Source organism: Macaca fascicularis, chromosome 14 (assembly GCF_037993035.2).
Source record: "Macaca fascicularis isolate 582-1 chromosome 14, T2T-MFA8v1.1".
Taxonomy (NCBI): Eukaryota; Metazoa; Chordata; class Mammalia; order Primates; family Cercopithecidae; genus Macaca; species Macaca fascicularis.
The window spans coordinates 127,085,520-127,103,334 of record NC_088388.1 but is presented as its reverse complement, the minus strand read 5'-3'; the positions used below and the strand labels follow the sequence as shown (position 1 = coordinate 127,103,334).

Sequence of the window (17,815 nt, the reverse complement as noted above, 5' to 3'; positions counted from 1 at the left end):
TAGAAAAGAGGATAAACATGAAAGACAATATAATTATTAAGTGGTGTAGTATAATCTATACATGCTTTGGGAGTTTCGGTAGGAAAAAAATGGTATCTAGAGCAGTGAGGGAAGGATGTTTCTCATCTGTCTTTTTCTCAAAAGAGGATAGATTTCATATTCCCGTGATCAAGTGTTGGTGCTGCCTTCAGAACTCAGAGGGAACAGACTGGGTAGTACTTACTAGCATGAGAGTAAGCAACAAACATTTAGTGCAAATGTCAGGAAAATATTTTCAATGGGGAGGAAAAAAAATATACATTTTCAAGAGATGTAGAAAGGTAGAAAACTCCAGAGTTTTAGTCTTTTTAGAGATTTAAAAGAGATTTATTCTTTTTAGAGATTTAAAAAATAACTTTTCACTTTGAAATAATTCCATATGCATAAAAGTTTGCAAAACAATGTACAAAAAGTTTCCAAAACATTTGAGTCTTTTACAATTGTAAAAAAAAACATAAAATGCAAATAACTCTTTGAAATTATCTCTTGGTACCTCTGGTAATCCTTAATCCAAATGACTCCTGTCGATGGAAGAGAGCACCATTGCCAGTTTCTTGATCAAAGGGACCAAATAACTAGAACCATGTCTTCTTAGGAAGAGCAAGAAGCCTTGGCAGATGTGCATCTGGCACAGGGCTCCTGAGACACCGACAGGTCCTGAGTTACTCAGTTCTCCCCAGCCGGGTTTGTATTGCACCTGAGGTTATCAGCATCTGCTCAGCCTTGGCACAGAAATCTTGCCTGTTCCTCCTTGGGCTCTGCCTCCTGAACACCTACCTTGTTATAATCACTCATGAGTTTAACCAAGTTAGTCCAGCGCTGCCTTGCTACTCACAGTGAAGTCCTTTGACCTGCGGCATCAGCACCACGTGGGAGCCTGTTAGAAATGTGGAATGTCTGGCCAGACCTCAGACCTACTGCAGCAGACTGCATTGTAACAGGATCCCTGGCTGATTCACATGCACATTACAGGTTGGGAGGCACTGCTCTAAAGAAAAAGCAGAAAGAGACAAACGAAACTGCAAAAACAAAAAAAATGAACAAACAAGAAATTGTGCACTATTATCCACAGCGCTTTACTACTTCCTTATATTTGTATCTAGTTTCTAAAGCGTTACTCCACAAAAGATTGACATTATATCAAAAAGATGTTGGTTTAACTCAGGAAGCTGCAATATTTCGCCATTTGTGCTATGCAATCTTTCAATGAGTTAGTTCCCCAGTGTAAGAAAAATGCTTACTTCTTGGTTTTATGCATAACAATGGTACAAACAGACTACCATTAAACAGAAATTGTGGCTCTTTTCTCCTGCAAAATTCTTGACTAATGCTACTCAACCTATGATTATGAAAGAGAATCCTGTTTTCATGACTTGAATACAAGTCTTTAGAAAAAGAGATGAGGGATTTAGCTATCCGTGTTCTAGCTCTAACACTTAAATAACCTCTGCCACGTTGGGCAGTAGAAAAAAGTAATTAATGTAAATCAGTAGTGTTACTAATTAGTAACATTAGTAAGCATTTATTATTTATTAATTATTATTAGTAAGCATTTATTAGTAAGCATTTAGTAATGCTTACTAATTGCCAGGTACTATTGATAAAATAGCAATAATAACAATTATTATTTATTGACCATTTTTACTATGTATACAGCATGCTGCTAAGTATTTGTGTTTTGTTATAATCCTCCTCTATAATCCTGAAAGGGTTGGTATTATTATCTGCATGTTATAGTTGAGGAAACTGACTGTGAGGTTAAGAAGTTTGCTCATGGCCATGCACTCAGCAAGCAGTTCTATGTTCACCCATAGTGTGTAACTCCAGGGTTCTTGATCACTGCTAAGCACGTAACCTCTTGGGCCTCAGTTCATTGAAATAAATGAGAAGATTGATGAATGTTTTCCAACTCCAAAATTCATTGGATTTATACAATCCTTCTTTATATAAGAATGCTAGCAAGCTGTTTAGCCTTATACTGAGAAATTGGAACCTTACAATTTGGGTAATAAAACAAATGAAACTCCACCATGAAAATCACAATCAGACATAGTCCAAGAAGTTGCTTGCTGGATTTGAGAGATCTAAGGCAGCTGGTATCTTTTAGTTCAATTTTAAACGGGTATTATTGCAACTATCCAGTCCCTTCTCATTGTTCTTAATAAAATCTCTCTCTATTTATGGTGCCTCTCAGTTTTGTTGAGAATTCCTTTAGAGCCAGAACCAAGTCTAAACTCTGGATTATGTCTGACATGCTTCACAGGCTAAGAGTCAAAATGTGATTCTTTAAAATTCTAGGCTCTTCAGAGGTTTCATTGGCAGCAATCATTGGGTTAGAGTTGACATTTTTAATCTTGTGGCCCTTCTTTGCGTTTGACTTGGAAAATAATCTCTTATTTCATGGCCTCTACTACAACCATTCTTGTGAAGCACAGAGTACTTTACATTATTCCTCCAGCTTATTCCTTTTTCGTTTTGAGGTTCTAAGTAAAGCACAATCCTCATTTATTTATTCAGTTATTTATGAGTACTTACCATGCTCCTGTCTCAGGACTACATCCTAAGGCCAAGTGTGATCACTTGTTGAATTTCGTGGTAAAATACAGGATTTGCCTTCCCTGACATAGCATAGCGTTTGTACACAGGCTATGGCCACTTTTACTGTAAGGCAGTGTATTGAATACCACCTTTGATCTTCAGGAAGATGTTCTGACAGAAGCATGATTGGCTAGAAAACTAGATTGTTAGTATTTCAAAGGTTTCAGAGACTAGAATTGGCATTTTCTTAGATTCCTAGACCTAAGAGTTGGCAGGTTTTAATGTATTTCCTTGATGCCTAGGAGAAGCAAGACCTTTCTGTCCATTGTTGACAATGCCGTTTCAGTACTGTATGGTGAGGGATTTGTTTCCACTGAGAGGGAAATGCATAAAATATTCCATGAAGCATTCCTTATTTCTTAACTGCTGTGGTATACCAGCGTAAAACATCTTCTAGTCCTTCTCTTTTTCAGGAGACAGTAGTGAGCTACTCCTCAACGAAGGGTAAAACAATATACTCTTTAAAATTATAATGACATGAGTTCATTTTAATATTCTAAGAAGGATTCATTGAGCTATGTCAATTCATGTAGGACTTGAAAGTGTTATGCTTAATTAGGAGATGAGTTATTTTTAGAGAAATAGGAGATGGATATGACTCATTTCCATTTAAGCAAGGGTTGGGGGAATAATTATAGTGAAGTTGGGAAGAAACAAAGACTGAGATGTTAATTGTACTGTGAGTTGCTGCTCTGTGACCTTAGTGAAAGAATAAATGCACTTAGCTTAAGACACAGAAGCCAGTAGCCCATAATTCGGAACACTGCCTTCATTTGTCAGTGCTGGCTACTTAAAATAAGAAGGAATATTTACTACTACTGTAATGTTGGATTACTTAGTCAAGCAAATGAGGTTCTTATAGATTTAGTAGTGAGACAGAAAAACCATCTTCAGTTCTTCTAATCCTTCTTCTTTTCTACGTGTTGTAACCACAAAATATCCATGGGGAGTGAGGAATGTTCAGCTTTCCTAGGTATGATGGATCTTAAACTTGAGTTCTTAGAGAATTGGACTTGAGAGCTTTTGTTACAGTGACAGGTCAGGGAAGACATCTACTCAAATGATTTGAGAAATACGTGGGCTACTCACGAGAATCAGAAAGAACACACTGAAGGAGTATAGATGAACTCATCAATCTGGTACATCCTTCAGTTTAGAGAAAAGTGCCATCTTGCTTGTAGTTGATGCTTGAGAAGCCTAACCTCGGGGTCACACAAGGACACACTTCATCATAGGGATAATTTTGGTTTTTTTAATGTCCAAACGATACCTTCACTCTCTTGGATAAGCTCAGGATGCACAAGGATTGTACACACCAACTCTGTTTCAAGTACTTTAGGTACTTTTCCTCACTTAGTAAACAGACACTTGTTGCATGGCTACTATGTGTCATCCGAAAAGACACCATCCTTACTCTCAAGTTACTCATCATGCAGGAGCAGAAACAGGCATAGATACGGGAAGTGTCATGAACTTTGTTACATTGTTACAGTAATCCCACAGAGGGGCATCAAGGAGGTACATGCAATTGTCAAAGAGGGTAGGGGGGAGGGGAAAGCTTCCTGAAAGAGGAGATACGCTGAGTCTTCAAAAATACATTTCCAGAGTATTCAGAAAAAATAAATTAAAAGTCTATACGTTGTAGATTAAAGATGTTGCCTTGGTAACCCAGGTGTTGCCTTTAGTTTGGCAAAAGCGCTGTTGTTTGGAGCAGGTTTTCTTTACATGGCTAGTTCTTTTGGAAGCCAAATTCTTTTTTTTTTGCAATGGAGTTTTGCTCTTGTTGCCCAGGCAGGAGTGCAATGGCAACATCTCAGCTTACTGCAACCTCTGCCTCCCAGGGTAAATGATTCTTCTGCCTTAGCCTCCCAAGTAGCTGGGATTACAGGCATGCACCACCACACCTGGCTAATTTTGTACTTTTAGTGGAGATGGAGTTTCACTATGTTTGTCAGGCTGCTCTTGAACTCCTGACCTCAGGTAGTCTACTGGCCTTGGCCTCCCAAAGTGCTGGAATTATAGGCATGAGCCAACGGGGCCGGCCCTGGAAGCCAAACCTGTATTCCAAGCCAAAAGGACATGCTTTTTGTTTGTATTGATAGGAATCCTAAATTATTGACATTAGGATAAATGCTCATTGGAAATTTATTCAAATTTTGCATAGCTTTCAAAGAGGAAAGGCTGGGGCGAGGCGTGGTGGGGAGAAATCTACATTTTCTGCCACAGCTTTATTGTGATTTTGAATACCCCATGTGCCATCTTCATATCCAGGATATGTTTTAACCATAATTCCTTGCCTATGAAGCTAACATGAAGACCAGAGGGCAAGTTGAAATTTAAAACACGATGCCTTTGTCAGTGGGAGTCTAATTTTGGCTTGTCTATTATGGAATGCAGTTAGTCAATATGTATTCAAATACGGAATGCACATTTTCTTTGTCCCCAAAATGCTCCTTTTCGGCATTTAGTGGGAACGTAAAATATTTTAGGAATTTTTATAATGACAAAGAATTGGGGACAAATTAATTATACAATAATAAGAGGCTCGTTAAAAGTATGATACATACATACAATAGAATACTTGGCAGTCGTCATCTTTAGGATAGAGAGCCACATTTATCAACAGAGAAAAATATCCATAGCATTATGTTAAATGTCAGTGAACAAAGCAGGTTACAAAAGAGCATGTGGAGAATAATCTCATGAAGGTAAAATTGTAATCACGTGTGTGTGTGACATCTATGTTCGTTTAGATACATTAAAAAATACTCATAAGAATATTGAACAAATTATTAGTGTAATTATCTCTACATGCTGAGGTTTCAGGTGATTCTAATATCCATCTGTGACTTCTTTGTATTTTAATTTTTGCGGTAACATTGTATTAGCTTGACAAAAACAATTAATTTCAAAAGAATTTTTTTTCAAAAGAAAAATATTTAAGGGTAATTTACTTGGTATTTACCTAAAGGCATAGTTTTTCTTTTAGGAATACATAACCCCAAATGAAAAAGGCTTAACTGATGTCAAAGTTATCTAGAAATACAGCCAAGCAGGGTCAGAGTTGATGTGAACTGGATTCAGCCTTGGTTCAAGCCTGGCCTCTTTGGGATTTCTTGATCTTCTGCTGCCTTGGCCTGAACCGTCCCTCTCCTCCGTAATTTTTCGTTTATTCTGTGTCTCTCTCAACCTGCCCTGCCCTGGCAAGCCCCGGGTGAAAAACAGTGACATCCTACAGGTCCCGGCCGGGTTGCCAGCTTGGGGAGGGTAGAAAGTTGGAGAAGTGGTCACTTGCTCTATGAAGAATAGAATTCTGGAGAATCAAACAGAACCACAGTTTTAAAGTGATTTTTTGGACATGAGACACCCAGGTAAGCCAAAGTGTTGACTTTTTTGTCTTCTCCATCACGTGCTTGTTTCTGTCCCTGCCATCCAGGGTGACGAGGGTGCTTAGAGAAGCATCTTCTCTCTCTCTCTTTTTTTTTTTTTTTTTGGTTTTTTGGCAGAAGAGAATTCCCTCCCACGTGACAACTGTTTGAACATCAGCAGCACCAACATTTTTCTTAGTATTGCACACATTTATTGCATAAGTACCAAGCAACCGTGGCATCTGAAGATTTACTCCCCAGCCAAGAAGCATCCATGAGACCTGTTTGGGTGCAAAAATGATTTGGACACTTGGTAACAGAGGGTCTAGAGAAGCACCTTCTCTAAGCACAGGAGGAGGCTGAAGACCGGGAGTCTGGTCTCAGCTTGGCCAATTAGCAGCATCGCCTGTCTTCCTCCTCATGTATAAAAAGAGGGGCTTACACGAAAAGAGATTGTACAAGTTTTCCAACTTACACTATTTTATTTAGCAGTTATCTATGTGCCAGTTACTTTCCAACACCAGACTAGGGTCCAGGGATCTGGAGTGAAGAAATGAACTAAATCTCCTCTCTGGGGAAGCTTAAATTCTAACAGAGTGGACTTTGGAGAAGATAATGCACAAACACCTAGGTGTCAGAGTCGGGAGAAAGGTACTGCTACTCATATGCGGTGATGGGAAAAGCCTTCTTAGATGAGGTGGCATTGAATAGCTATGTGAATAGAAGGAAACGGTTTTCCCTTAGAAACGGATCATGAAGCAAATGGATTATTTCAAGTGGTTCTTTATCTAGACCTGCAATCTATTCAGATTCTCTATTTTGAGGAATAAATATATTCACATCTGATCTACCTCTTACATTTTTAGTCTTGTGAGACCAATTCATTCATTTATTCATTCACTGATTTAAAAAACAATGAGTTTCCATTATGCCCCATGGTCTGTCTTAAGTGCTGAAGACAAAAAAATGAAAAGGCATGGTGCCTGCCTTCGAGTAGCTCAGAATTTAGCAGGAGAGACAAACAGAAACAGATGGTTATAAAACAATGTGATACGCACCGTGATAGAAATACACTCTGGGAACATGGACAAGGAGCCGCTAGCCCTGGCTGGGGTGAAGGGTGGCTCAGGAAGGATTCCAGGCTGCAATAACCTCTGAGCTGAGCCTAAAACCCAGAGGAGGCAGGGTTCACTCATCTTGAGGGTGGGTGGGCATTCCTAGCAGAGGGGGGAACACGAGAAGGGCAGGGGCGTGAGACATGGCACCGCATGCCTAAGAAAACAATAGAGTTCCATGTTGCAGTGGAGGTTGCAGGGGGCACGGCGAGATGGGGCTGTAGAGGTGGGAGGGAGCATGGGGGGCACAGCAAGCCACAGTCCAGAGCAGGGCAGCCCCATTCCGACCCACTTATCCTGCGGCTCATGTGGCGCAGGTCCTTTTCAAGAAAAATAAACTCAGCTCTGCAAGACCCTCTGTTACCAAGCGTCCAAATCATTTTTGCACCCAAACAGGTCTCATGGATGCTTCTTGGCTGGCGAGTAAATCTTCAGATGCCACGGTTGCTTTGTATTTATCCAATAAATGTGCGCAACGCTAAGAAAAATGTTGGTGCAGCTGATGTTCAAGCAGTTGTCATGTGGGAGGGAATTCTCTTTTGCCAAAAAGCCAAAAAAGAAAAGAAAAAACAAACACTACTAAAAAAAAACCACCTAAACACTTCATTTACTTCTTCTGAGAAGGTTTACGTCTCTAGCAGCTGTTCTGTGTCACAATCTACAAGTGGAAAAAGGGCGGGTTCTTTTTTTCTTTCTCCAAAAAAATAATAAAGCAGCAATCCATTTCTGTCCCAGAGTTATTTCCTGAGACGAGAGCCCTTGAGAGCCCTGGCAACTCCCTCTTGTCAGTTTCCTCTCTGGGCAAAGGGCTTTTCCCCAAGGGAAGTGTCATTCATACAGTCATAGCTTCAAGAATACAGTCCAGCACAGAGTGCACCAGATGTTGGGCCAGAGCTTTCCTCCCTCACTCTGTCAATGAGAAGAGAAAACATATTTCCACTGAACCCTTTTCCAGGAGTGTTGCTATGAGGGGGAGTGTTGTCTGGCCGGCAGACAGAAACCCTTGGTGTCTTTGAGCTGGGCTTCAGGATGTGGCTGCCAATTCCAAAAGTCCTTTCTCTTACAAATATGTAAGTAAAACAGACATTTGAAAGGTGAAGGTCCTTTGCCGCTTGTGGGACTCTAGGGATGATTTATAGGGCCATGTGGTTACACCTTGCTCTATGCAATCCTTCACAATTTCCTATTCACTGCACCCAGCAGAACTGACTGCTTCCTATTTCTTTTTCCATATTGTTGGCCAACTACTCATCACGTTATGCTATGGTTATATGTGAGCCTGTCGGTTCCGCTGCCTGAAGATACGGACCCTGTCTTTCTCAGCTTCTTCCCCAGTCGGATAGAATCTAAGGGCCATGAGGTCAGGAATCTTTGTTTACTGGTGTGTTTCAAGTGCTCAAGGCCGTGCCTGGCACATAGTAGGTGCACAGTGATTATTTACCAAATGAATAAACAGGTCACTAACAAAGGACACCTATTACATGATTGTTGGATGAATACAATCGTACTCCCTTATCTGTGGTTTTGCTTTCCGAGGTTTCAGTTACTCTCCCTTGACCAAGGTTTGAAAATAGGTGAGTACAGTACAGTAAGATATTTTGAGAGACAGAGAGAAACCACATTCAATAACTTTTATCACGGTGTATTGTTATAATTGTTCTATTCCTGTACTAGTTATTGTTAATCCCTTACTACATCTAATGTATAAGTTAAACTTTATCATAGGTGTGTATGCATAGGAAAACGCATAGTATGTATGGGGTTCTGTACTATCTGAGGTTTCAGGTCTCCACTGGAGGGTTTTGGAACAAAACCTATTTGGGTAAGGGGAGACTACTGTAATCTCCTGAGGTCCGTGAGGACTCAGGAGATCCTTGGGGCTTTTTTTCTGGAGGAAATCAGAGGGATGAATGTTTACGTGAAACAGCATTCCCACATCACTGGGGGGAATTCCAAAAAGTACTAATTTCTAAAAGGTATTAGTTGCCCTGCAGGACCCTGGAGGGATGATCAACATTTCCCTAGGGAATTTGATTGTGGTTAAGCCATTGTCAGTATGACACAATCAATGTTGTTAACTTTTATGTCTCATCCAAAGATCTCAAAGTAGATCAAAAACTTTGAAGTGGGATATAGGGTTTGATGATGATTCATCAGGACTTTAAAACTTGATTCTAAGAGTGAAAATGAGGAATGCTTTGGTGGAAAAGGAGCCATGGAGCTCAGTGAGATGATCCTCACAGTGTATGGTCAGGACAGGCCGACCTAAACCATGTGACATGCATCTTACTCTTAGTTTCATGCTCAGTGCCTAGTACAGAGTCAGACCCATCATAGGTACTCACTGTTCTTGGAAACAAACACTGAATAGTGACCCCTGATGCAGATGTTAACAATGTCCCCGGCCTAGGGTATTTTGACCTTTTCCTACTATTCAGCTTCACCACTGAGGAGCTCTTCCTGGCTTTGCTGTAGCAGAGATCAATTTCCTGAAAAACTAAAGGACAAAATCTTGATTAACATAGTCTAGCTATCCAGACCCTTAGTTAATTTTTAAAAATTAATGTTATTTTGACTGCATTTGGAAGAAAAGACATAAGAAAAAGGCAAAGTTTTCGTTAAAAAACACAAGGCGTAGTTCTAGGATAAGATATGTCTTCAGGAGGTTTGTAGCTTACATCCCTTAACCATATGATATTAGTAGTTTTGTGGTTGTAGCTCTCAGGCAGTATAGTTTTATGTTGCCAAGCCTGTTTAACTATATCATTTAAACATTTAAATATATTTCATATGAAAGAAGGGATCAAGATGGTGAACCAAACTGCAAATTGAACATAAGACATTTCTTAGTACTCAATGTTTCTTGAAATGTATCAATTGCTTTAAATGTTAAGAATTAAGGAAAAGGCAGCCAAATACGAACTGGAAAGCAGTGAAGTTAAAGCGTCACTTCCTAACAATAAGAATTTGGCCTCTGAGTGGTATGCCTACGAATTTAATCTTCGAGATTATTCAAGAATGACTTTTTAAATGCATAGTATAACGTTTATGAAAGTGTGTAATGCACTTTCGAAAGTATTTAGGTCAACAGAGATGTTCGATATATAACGATGACCAGTAGCTAGCTGGAAAATCCCTTCAGCCAGAAAATTGCTCAAGCATTCTAGTCACTCAGACTTCCAATGTAGAAAATAGCTCTCAACAAGAGTTATTTTAATAGCTCTCCTCCTTTTTTCAAGATGAATAATGTTCAATCCCTTTTGCAGGGTTTCTCTGTTTATCTGTTTCTTGGGGTACTGGGTAACATACCTCTTCAGGAGAGCTTTTTCCATCCTTCCCTTCTCCAATCCTTTCTTTGTTTATTCCTTTATCAATTAATTTATGCCCCAACTATGTATTGTATGTCTACTTATGTGCCAGGCCTGGCTGTGGGTCGGGGAGACACACAAAAACTTGTTCCTGCCCAGAAACCCTACAAAAATGTGCCTCTTGTGCACTGGTTTGCTGCTTGTTGTCTGCAGTGTGCAGACATGATCTGTTACCCACGTTACCTTGCAACCAGGGGACTGGTTCTGTCTGAGGTCTGCTCTTACCGGTGCCAGGAGTTAGTCACTTTATCTTTCTGAATTTCCATTGTTTTCCCTGCCACGCAAAGAAGTGAACTGGTTGGTTCCTAAGGAGACTCTTAGTTCTAAGGTTCATGTCCTCCTTGGGGATTCTAGTCCACAAACCTGTGAGCATCCAGAGGCTCAGTGAACGCCTTCTCTCACACAGGTGCTGAGAGCAGGATGAGCTACTTTGTGGATTCTGCTGGGAGCAGCCCTGTCCCCTACTCAGCGGCTCGTCCTGCAGTGGTGGTGGTGAGTGGTGGCCCCTTCCCCGCCCCTTTGCCCACGCAACCTTCTCCCCTCCTCCCCGTACTTCCTGTATCCTGACTGCCAGTAGACAGAGAAGCCAGAAACCTGAACTCCAGGGTTTGAATCAGCTTTGAATCTTACTCAATTGTAAGATTATCTATGATTTTATCAGCATGTAAAAGAAAACCAAATACTGATGAATTTGCTGAAGAAGTTTTAGTATGTTTGAGTTTGAGAGAAATGACTCAAATATGATGAACATTTAAAGCCAGTTGATTTTCACTGCACAGTTCATTTGATGAAGATGTTTTACATATTGATGTACCTTATTCCTATACATATGATAATTTAACTTATTTTTGACCTCAGACATAAAAAGTCAATAATGCAAGTTTTCTAATCACAGACTTTAAAAGTGAAAATGGAATATGACAATAAGTTTATGGGAAAATTTCATAACTCCTAGAATAAGAGGGGACAAAGAAATTTTAAAATAGGACTGGATAAAGTTTATTGTCCATAGGTGAGAAGACCCTTGCCCGAGCTATATGCTGATCAAGGGAAATGCTTTGACAAATTTCTCAAAAATGTATTGTGTGAGGGATCTTATAATGTTGTCACTGATCACTTCCAATGTTAAAAGTAACTAATATCAGCAACTGTGTCATTAATTTTTCTTTCTAAATTCTGTTATGTTTTTATCCAAAGATAGCCATCATAAATGTTGAAATTTTTTATATACTTATAGCAAAATACAGACAGCTAAGTTTGTTTTATTTATTTTTTTTCTTTTTCTTTTTTCTTTTCTTTCTTTTTCTTTTTTTTTGAGACAGAGTCGTCCTCTATCACCCAGGCTGGAGTGCAGTGGCACAATCTTGGCTCACTACTACCTCCACCTTCTGGGTTCAAGCGATTCTCCTGCCTTAGCCTCCCGAGTAGCTGGGATTACAGACCTGCACCACCATGCCTGGCTAATTTTTGTATTTTTGGTAGAGAAGGGGTTTCACCATGTTGACCAGGCTGGTCTCGAACTCCTGACCTCAAGTGATCTTTCTTTGAGATGGAGTCTGGCTCTGTTGCCCAGGCTGGAGTGCAGTGGTGCAATCTCTGCTCACTGCAACCTGTGCCTCCCAGGTTCAAGCAATTCTCCTGCCTCAGCCTCCCGAGTGACTGGGATTACAGGTGCCTGTCACCACACCCAGCTACTTTTTTGTATTTTTAGTAGAGACAGAGTTTCACCATGTTGGCCAGGCTGGTCTCAAACTCCTGACCTCAGGTGATCCACCTACCTCGGCCTCCCAAAGTGCTGGGATTACAGGCGTGAGGCACTGAGCCCAGCCACAAAAACGTTTATTATATTGTTATTATTATTATTAACTTTTCCAAGTACATTTATGGGTCTGAATTAACACCAATAAACACGAACTCATTTCTGACTTGTCTTTGACTCTGTCTTGCCAGAGATTCTGTATAGTTTTTAACACTGGTTAAAGTTAACTATGACACATAGTTAACTATGACCTCTCACTGTAATTGTATATTAAAAGACCTGAATTGTTTGAAGTTGTTTTTTTGGCATTAAAAAAAAAAAAAAATCTCTCCGTAGCTATTTTATGTTCAAGGGAAAAGGCACATTTTAAGGGTGATTGAGGCATCCCTTTTCAGTAGCTGTTTTTACCACATTTGTCTTCTTTTTAAAATGGCTTCTGTGTTCATGTAAGCACCATTTACTAAGACAAAAAATTAGAATCAGAAAAAGGTTTTAGACAATAGTATACGTCAGAAATATGTTTAAACTGCCCCCTCCCCAACACTCCACTACACGACAAGTCCAGGCAAGGAGTTACTCAAGTTTGCTTAGTAGCGATTGCCAAAGGACTTGGAGCTTAAGATCATATAGAGGGCTGAAGAAGTTGCCAGAGAAGGGCTCCTCCTCCTGTTTCTCACATAGAGGTCATCATTTAAGGTTAACACAAATGACATTAAAATTTCCTTAAAGATAATATTGTAGAGATTTGCTAAAATAAATAAGGATATTGTGATTTCAGAGCAAAATGTGCCATTGACTTGAAAAACAAGATTTAAAAGCCAGTCCATGTTAATTCTATTTACAGGTATTATAATCAAATTAAAACAGATTAATATCTTGGCTAAGAATGAAATGCCATGGCTGGGCTCAGTGGCTCACACCTGTAATCCTGGCACTTTGGGAGGCTGAGGCAGGCAGATCACTTGAGGCCAGGAGTTTGAGACCAGCCTGGCCAACATGATGAAATCCCGTTTCTACTAAAAATACAAAAAAAGAAAAGAAAAAAATAAGCTGGGTGTGGTGGCACATGCCTGTAATCCCAGCTACTCAGGAGGCTGAGGCATGAGAATCACTTGAACCCAGGAGGTGGAGGTTTCAGTGAGCTGAAATTGTGCCATTGCACACTCCAGCCTGGGTGACAGAGCGACACTTCGTCAAAGAAAGAAAGAAAGAGAGAAAGAGAGAAAGAAAGAAAGACCACACAAATATGTACTTAGATACTGAAATAAAAAGCCTATTATAAGTATAAAAGTTGCAGATATAATATAATGTTATCCTGGACAGGGTATCTCAAAATTGTAGGGGAATAAAAAAACCCCAAATCAAATAACTCTAAGTGCATAATTTCAACTAAAGACACCTCCCTGCAATTGAACACCCTGGATATTTTAAATAAATTCTGAATGGTTTCCATTGGTTTCCAACCAAATAATCCATTTACGCCCACCCATGACAGCCATATCTGAAAAACATTAACGTGTGAGATCCTTTTCACTACAAAGTTCGAAGTTGCTTGAGTGAAAGCAGAAGGTTGCCCAAAAGAGCTGCTGGATTATTGTTTCTTGCACCTGCAGTCCTAACTTCTCTCTGGGCCTCAGTTTCTCTGTCCCTGAAACGATTTAGGCCACCTTCCAGAGCAGGCAACGAAGCCCTTTAATTTTTTCACATACTCTTTCTCTAATAAAAATTAAGAAGTAAATAACACTTATTAGTATCAACTCAAGTTCAATAAACCAACTCAAACCATAACCTCTAACTTTAGACTGGGCTGTAATAAACAGAGTATCTGTAAATTGTCTACAAAATATAACCTTAGGACACTGGCGCTAGAGACATCAGCAAACAAACCTCACATTCAGTTGCAAACTAAGATACCCTGGAGGGGTGAGCACGGCTTCATTAACTTTCCTAGATAAGACAGTCAGAGCCCCAGGCAACCAGCGTCTTCTCAGTTCTTTTGGAGCCTCCCTGTCTAGAGCTCAACCCATAGTGCTTAATCCAATAATCCAAGTCCTCCTACCTGGTGCCCTAGTCTCTGATTTAGTTAGTCTGACACACCAAAAGAAAAAAAAAACAGAAAGAAAGAAAGCAAAAGAAAGAAAAGAAACTCTGTCCCATGTATGGTAAATTCAGAGTGAAAAGAAAACCGTGAGAGTAGTGGGGTTTTCAGTAGGGGGTGATTTTACCCCACAAAGGGATATTTGACAATGCCTGGAGACTTGTCTCCTTGTTAAAATTTAGGGTGTGCTCCTGGCCTCAGAGAGTAGGAGCCAGGGATGTAAGTAAACATCCAGTAGTACACAAGACAGCCCCCTATGATAAACAATTATCCAGCCCCAAATTCTGATGGTGCTGAGGTTGAGAAACCTGGTCTAGAGTAGCCACAGGTCAAGCTTGAGAGCAGAATGGGACTGTGTGTACAGACTGCTCTAAGCAGGTCTTGGTTACTAGTAAATTATTGCCTTAGAAAGGGAAATCTAACAAAAGAAAGTGAGACTGCGTTCCTGCTCCGAGGGGCTCTTATTTAGCAGGCTGCATTAGTTGGCCAATAAACAGTATCTTCTAATATAGGATGTCACTATTTTCTAGCGCCTAAAGATAACTAAGTCTGGCAGTCCTTGCTTGTAAATTAGAGGTCACATTAACGTTATCTGGTCATTTGCTGTGGAAGAATGCTTGGAAATCACGGGAGTCACAATGGTTAAAATCCATGCTGGCCTCAGGTAATCACGGTTTTGCACAGAATTCACATTCTCTGCCTCAGGGTCAGTTTCTCAAAAGCAGGACTCACGTTTTCCCCGTGTGTAAGGTCAGCGCTTTGGGAGGCCGTAGTGAATGAGGTGATGTCACAGTGGGGAGGTGGAGAAACAACACTCTGGGAAGTCGTCTGGCCATTGTGTGGGAGGGATGACCTTTCCAGGTACTTCTATGGGCTGTGTCAGGGACCCTTTCATGCATGAGGAGGAAGCGCTCCTTCCTGTTATGCTGCCTCTGCAAGCCCAAGCCCTCTGCGAGCCTGGAAGTCCCTTGCAAGCCCAGTACTTTTGTCCTCTCATGCGTCATTCTCCCCTTCACAGCACTGTGCTGGCCCCGCTGAGAGTGGCGGTAATGAGCGGGCTGGGCTGCTCTAAGTTTTGGCTGAACATGGCCCAGCCTGGGCTGCCTCACCGGCAGGGAGGATGTGCGGAGGAGTTCTTGGGGGATTAGTGACCCATTTGGCCATGCGGGCTTTAGGAAACACCTTGGACTATACAGAGGAAAGGAACTGACCACTCACCTCCTCCCAGAGCCACTGACTTTGAACAACATGCTCAGGCAGGAGTGGCCCACTGTGCTCGGCCTCAGGGAAAGCACCTATGCCTGAGAGGCTAACTGCGTATCCCCAAGTGCCAGAATATCCTATGATAAGACTCTGGGCTTAGGGGACATCCCTGGTAATTCGAGGGTGAAGTAACTATTAAAAACTCCCCACTCTTGGTTGGCCGCGGTGGTTCACGCCTATAATCCCAGCACTTTGGGAGGCCAAGATGGGTGGATTACCTGAGGTCAGGAGTTCTAAACCAGCCTGGCCAACATGATAAAACCCCGTCTCTACTAAAAATACAAAAAATTAGCTGGGTGTGGTATAAGGCGCCTGTAATTCCAGCTACTCAGGAGGCTGAGACAGGAGAATCGCTTGCACCCAGGAGGCGGAGGTTGCAGTGAGCCGAGATCGCACCACTACACTCCAGCCTGAGCAACAGAGTGAGACTCTGTCTCAAAAAAAACAAAAACAAAAATGAAAAAATAAAAAACTTGCCACTCTGTCGCTCTCCCTAGATCAAATGTGTTTCTCTTAAAACATGGTCCCTATGTTTTTTGAATGAAAACAGGGGTTCAGAAACTGTCCAACAAAAGGCTGTTTTTTGACTTGTGAATTTATGCCATGAAAGCCTTCAGAGTTGTATAAATGGGATCCCAATTATTAGACACTTAATTTCTTTCATTGTACAGAATAAAATAGTATGAAACCAAGGATATTGCAGACATATGAGCACTGAATGAAAAGCGCACTGGAAATAAGCCTGAGTTCATGCTGGATGTCACCTTGGGAGGTATCCCAGGGAGGCTGTCAGTCATTGCCAGCTCTGGGCATTGGCCTCCATCCTTCCTGTGCAGTTCCAGTGGGACTTGGGTACCTGGGGGTCAGCTGAATCTCTAGTTGGTGCCAGCATAGAGGGTAGTCCTGCTGAGGGTAGTCCTGCTGAGCCATGAGGCTTAGCTAAGTGCATTGCAGAAAAAGAGCTCCAAATTCACCACGGCCCTCAGAACAGCTCCCTGTCACAGAGACTTTTGGGCAATTCCTCTTTTGTACATTTTCTTTCTTCCTTCTATAATTGATTGATCGACTGGTTGACTGTTACACAGAACTCTATTTCTGCCGTCAGGCCCTCTGGTGAGGCAGAAGCCGACCCACCGTACACGGTCTCCTTGACACCAGACATGACATAGAGCCTTTCCTCCTGGTCCAGGCAGCTGTGGAATGGATCCCAGCCAAATTCTAGTGGAAAGCACTTGGACTTTAGAATCAGAAAGGCCTGGATTAAATTCTCTCTGGTGGTCTTTAGCTATTTGATCTTGGGCAAATTACTTACTCCCTCTGAGCCTCAGTGTCTTCATCTGTAAAACAGGCATAGTATAAGGTACGTGGAAGGTCACTGTGACGATTCAGTGAGAACATGCGTGTCAAGCGCCTCCACAAAGATGACCTCCATCAATTCCCTTTTCCTTTTAGTCACTATCTCATCTCTTTCTGTTCTGGACTTTTTTATTGTGTTAGATGGATACTGGGGCTGGAAGGGGCGAGGATTTCCACTTGTCCATACAAGGGTGTTGCCAGAAGAAGATGGGGCTACTGGGGTGAAGATGGAGACATCCTCATTGGGAAACCTCCTTGTTTCATCACTGCCCTGCATGAGAAACAGCTCCCTTGCCACCAGATCAAAGTTCTCTTGTCATGGCTGGTGGTTTACAACCCCATTGTGTAAACAGACCTGGTTTTCTTATCTTGAGTAATTGCAGTTTAATTGGGCCTCCTTGGGATGCAGTTCCCTTCTTACCCAGGGCTCTGGCTGTTGGCACACTCACTTCCAGCCCGTAGGCCTCCAGACTCCAGCCACTGGATGTGTTCACAGAAGGGTCACTGTGCTGTCCCTGCACTTCTTGTGCAGTGAGTGTGCTTGCTGCCATGAAGCCTAGTGCAGGCACCCTTTCCTTCTCTCTGGGAATCCTGGAGAGCAATGGGCAAATTATTTGGGACTAGAGAAGTGGGAATCCACAAAAAGAAATTTAAAAACTAAGTGGGAATGAGACTGCTGACACATAATGTTTAGGAAAATTATTTATGCTCGTAACTCTTAGTGGTTGTCATAGAAATTGAAGGAAAAAAGAAAATAACCTATATTTTTCCAGCATCTTGGAATGTGGGGCTTCTCTAAGCTAAACTAGGTTCAATCATCACAAACTAGAGAATTTCAGAGTCAGACCGCA

At 41.3% G+C, this 17,815-nt stretch overlaps 1 protein-coding gene across 10 annotated transcripts in view; it reads left to right on the top strand.

Annotated features, from left to right (window-relative positions):
• ETS1 (ETS proto-oncogene 1, transcription factor) overlaps window positions 1-17,815 on the top strand; it is a 168,179-nt gene that overhangs the window by 43,944 nt on the left and 106,420 nt on the right. For 3 of the 10 annotated variants that reach the window (XM_045370772.3, XM_045370778.3, XM_015435938.4), the window contains one exon: window positions 10,895-10,977. The exons of 2 other annotated variants lie outside the window; for them this stretch is intronic. In XM_045370772.3, coding sequence (XP_045226707.1) covers window positions 10,895-10,977 — 83 coding nt within the window. Of the gene's footprint in view, window positions 1-7,998; window positions 8,191-10,894; window positions 10,981-17,815 lie in introns of those variants that run through there. 5 more of the 10 variants (XM_065529213.2, XM_065529215.2, XM_065529214.2 and 2 more) reach the window with 3 other exon arrangements.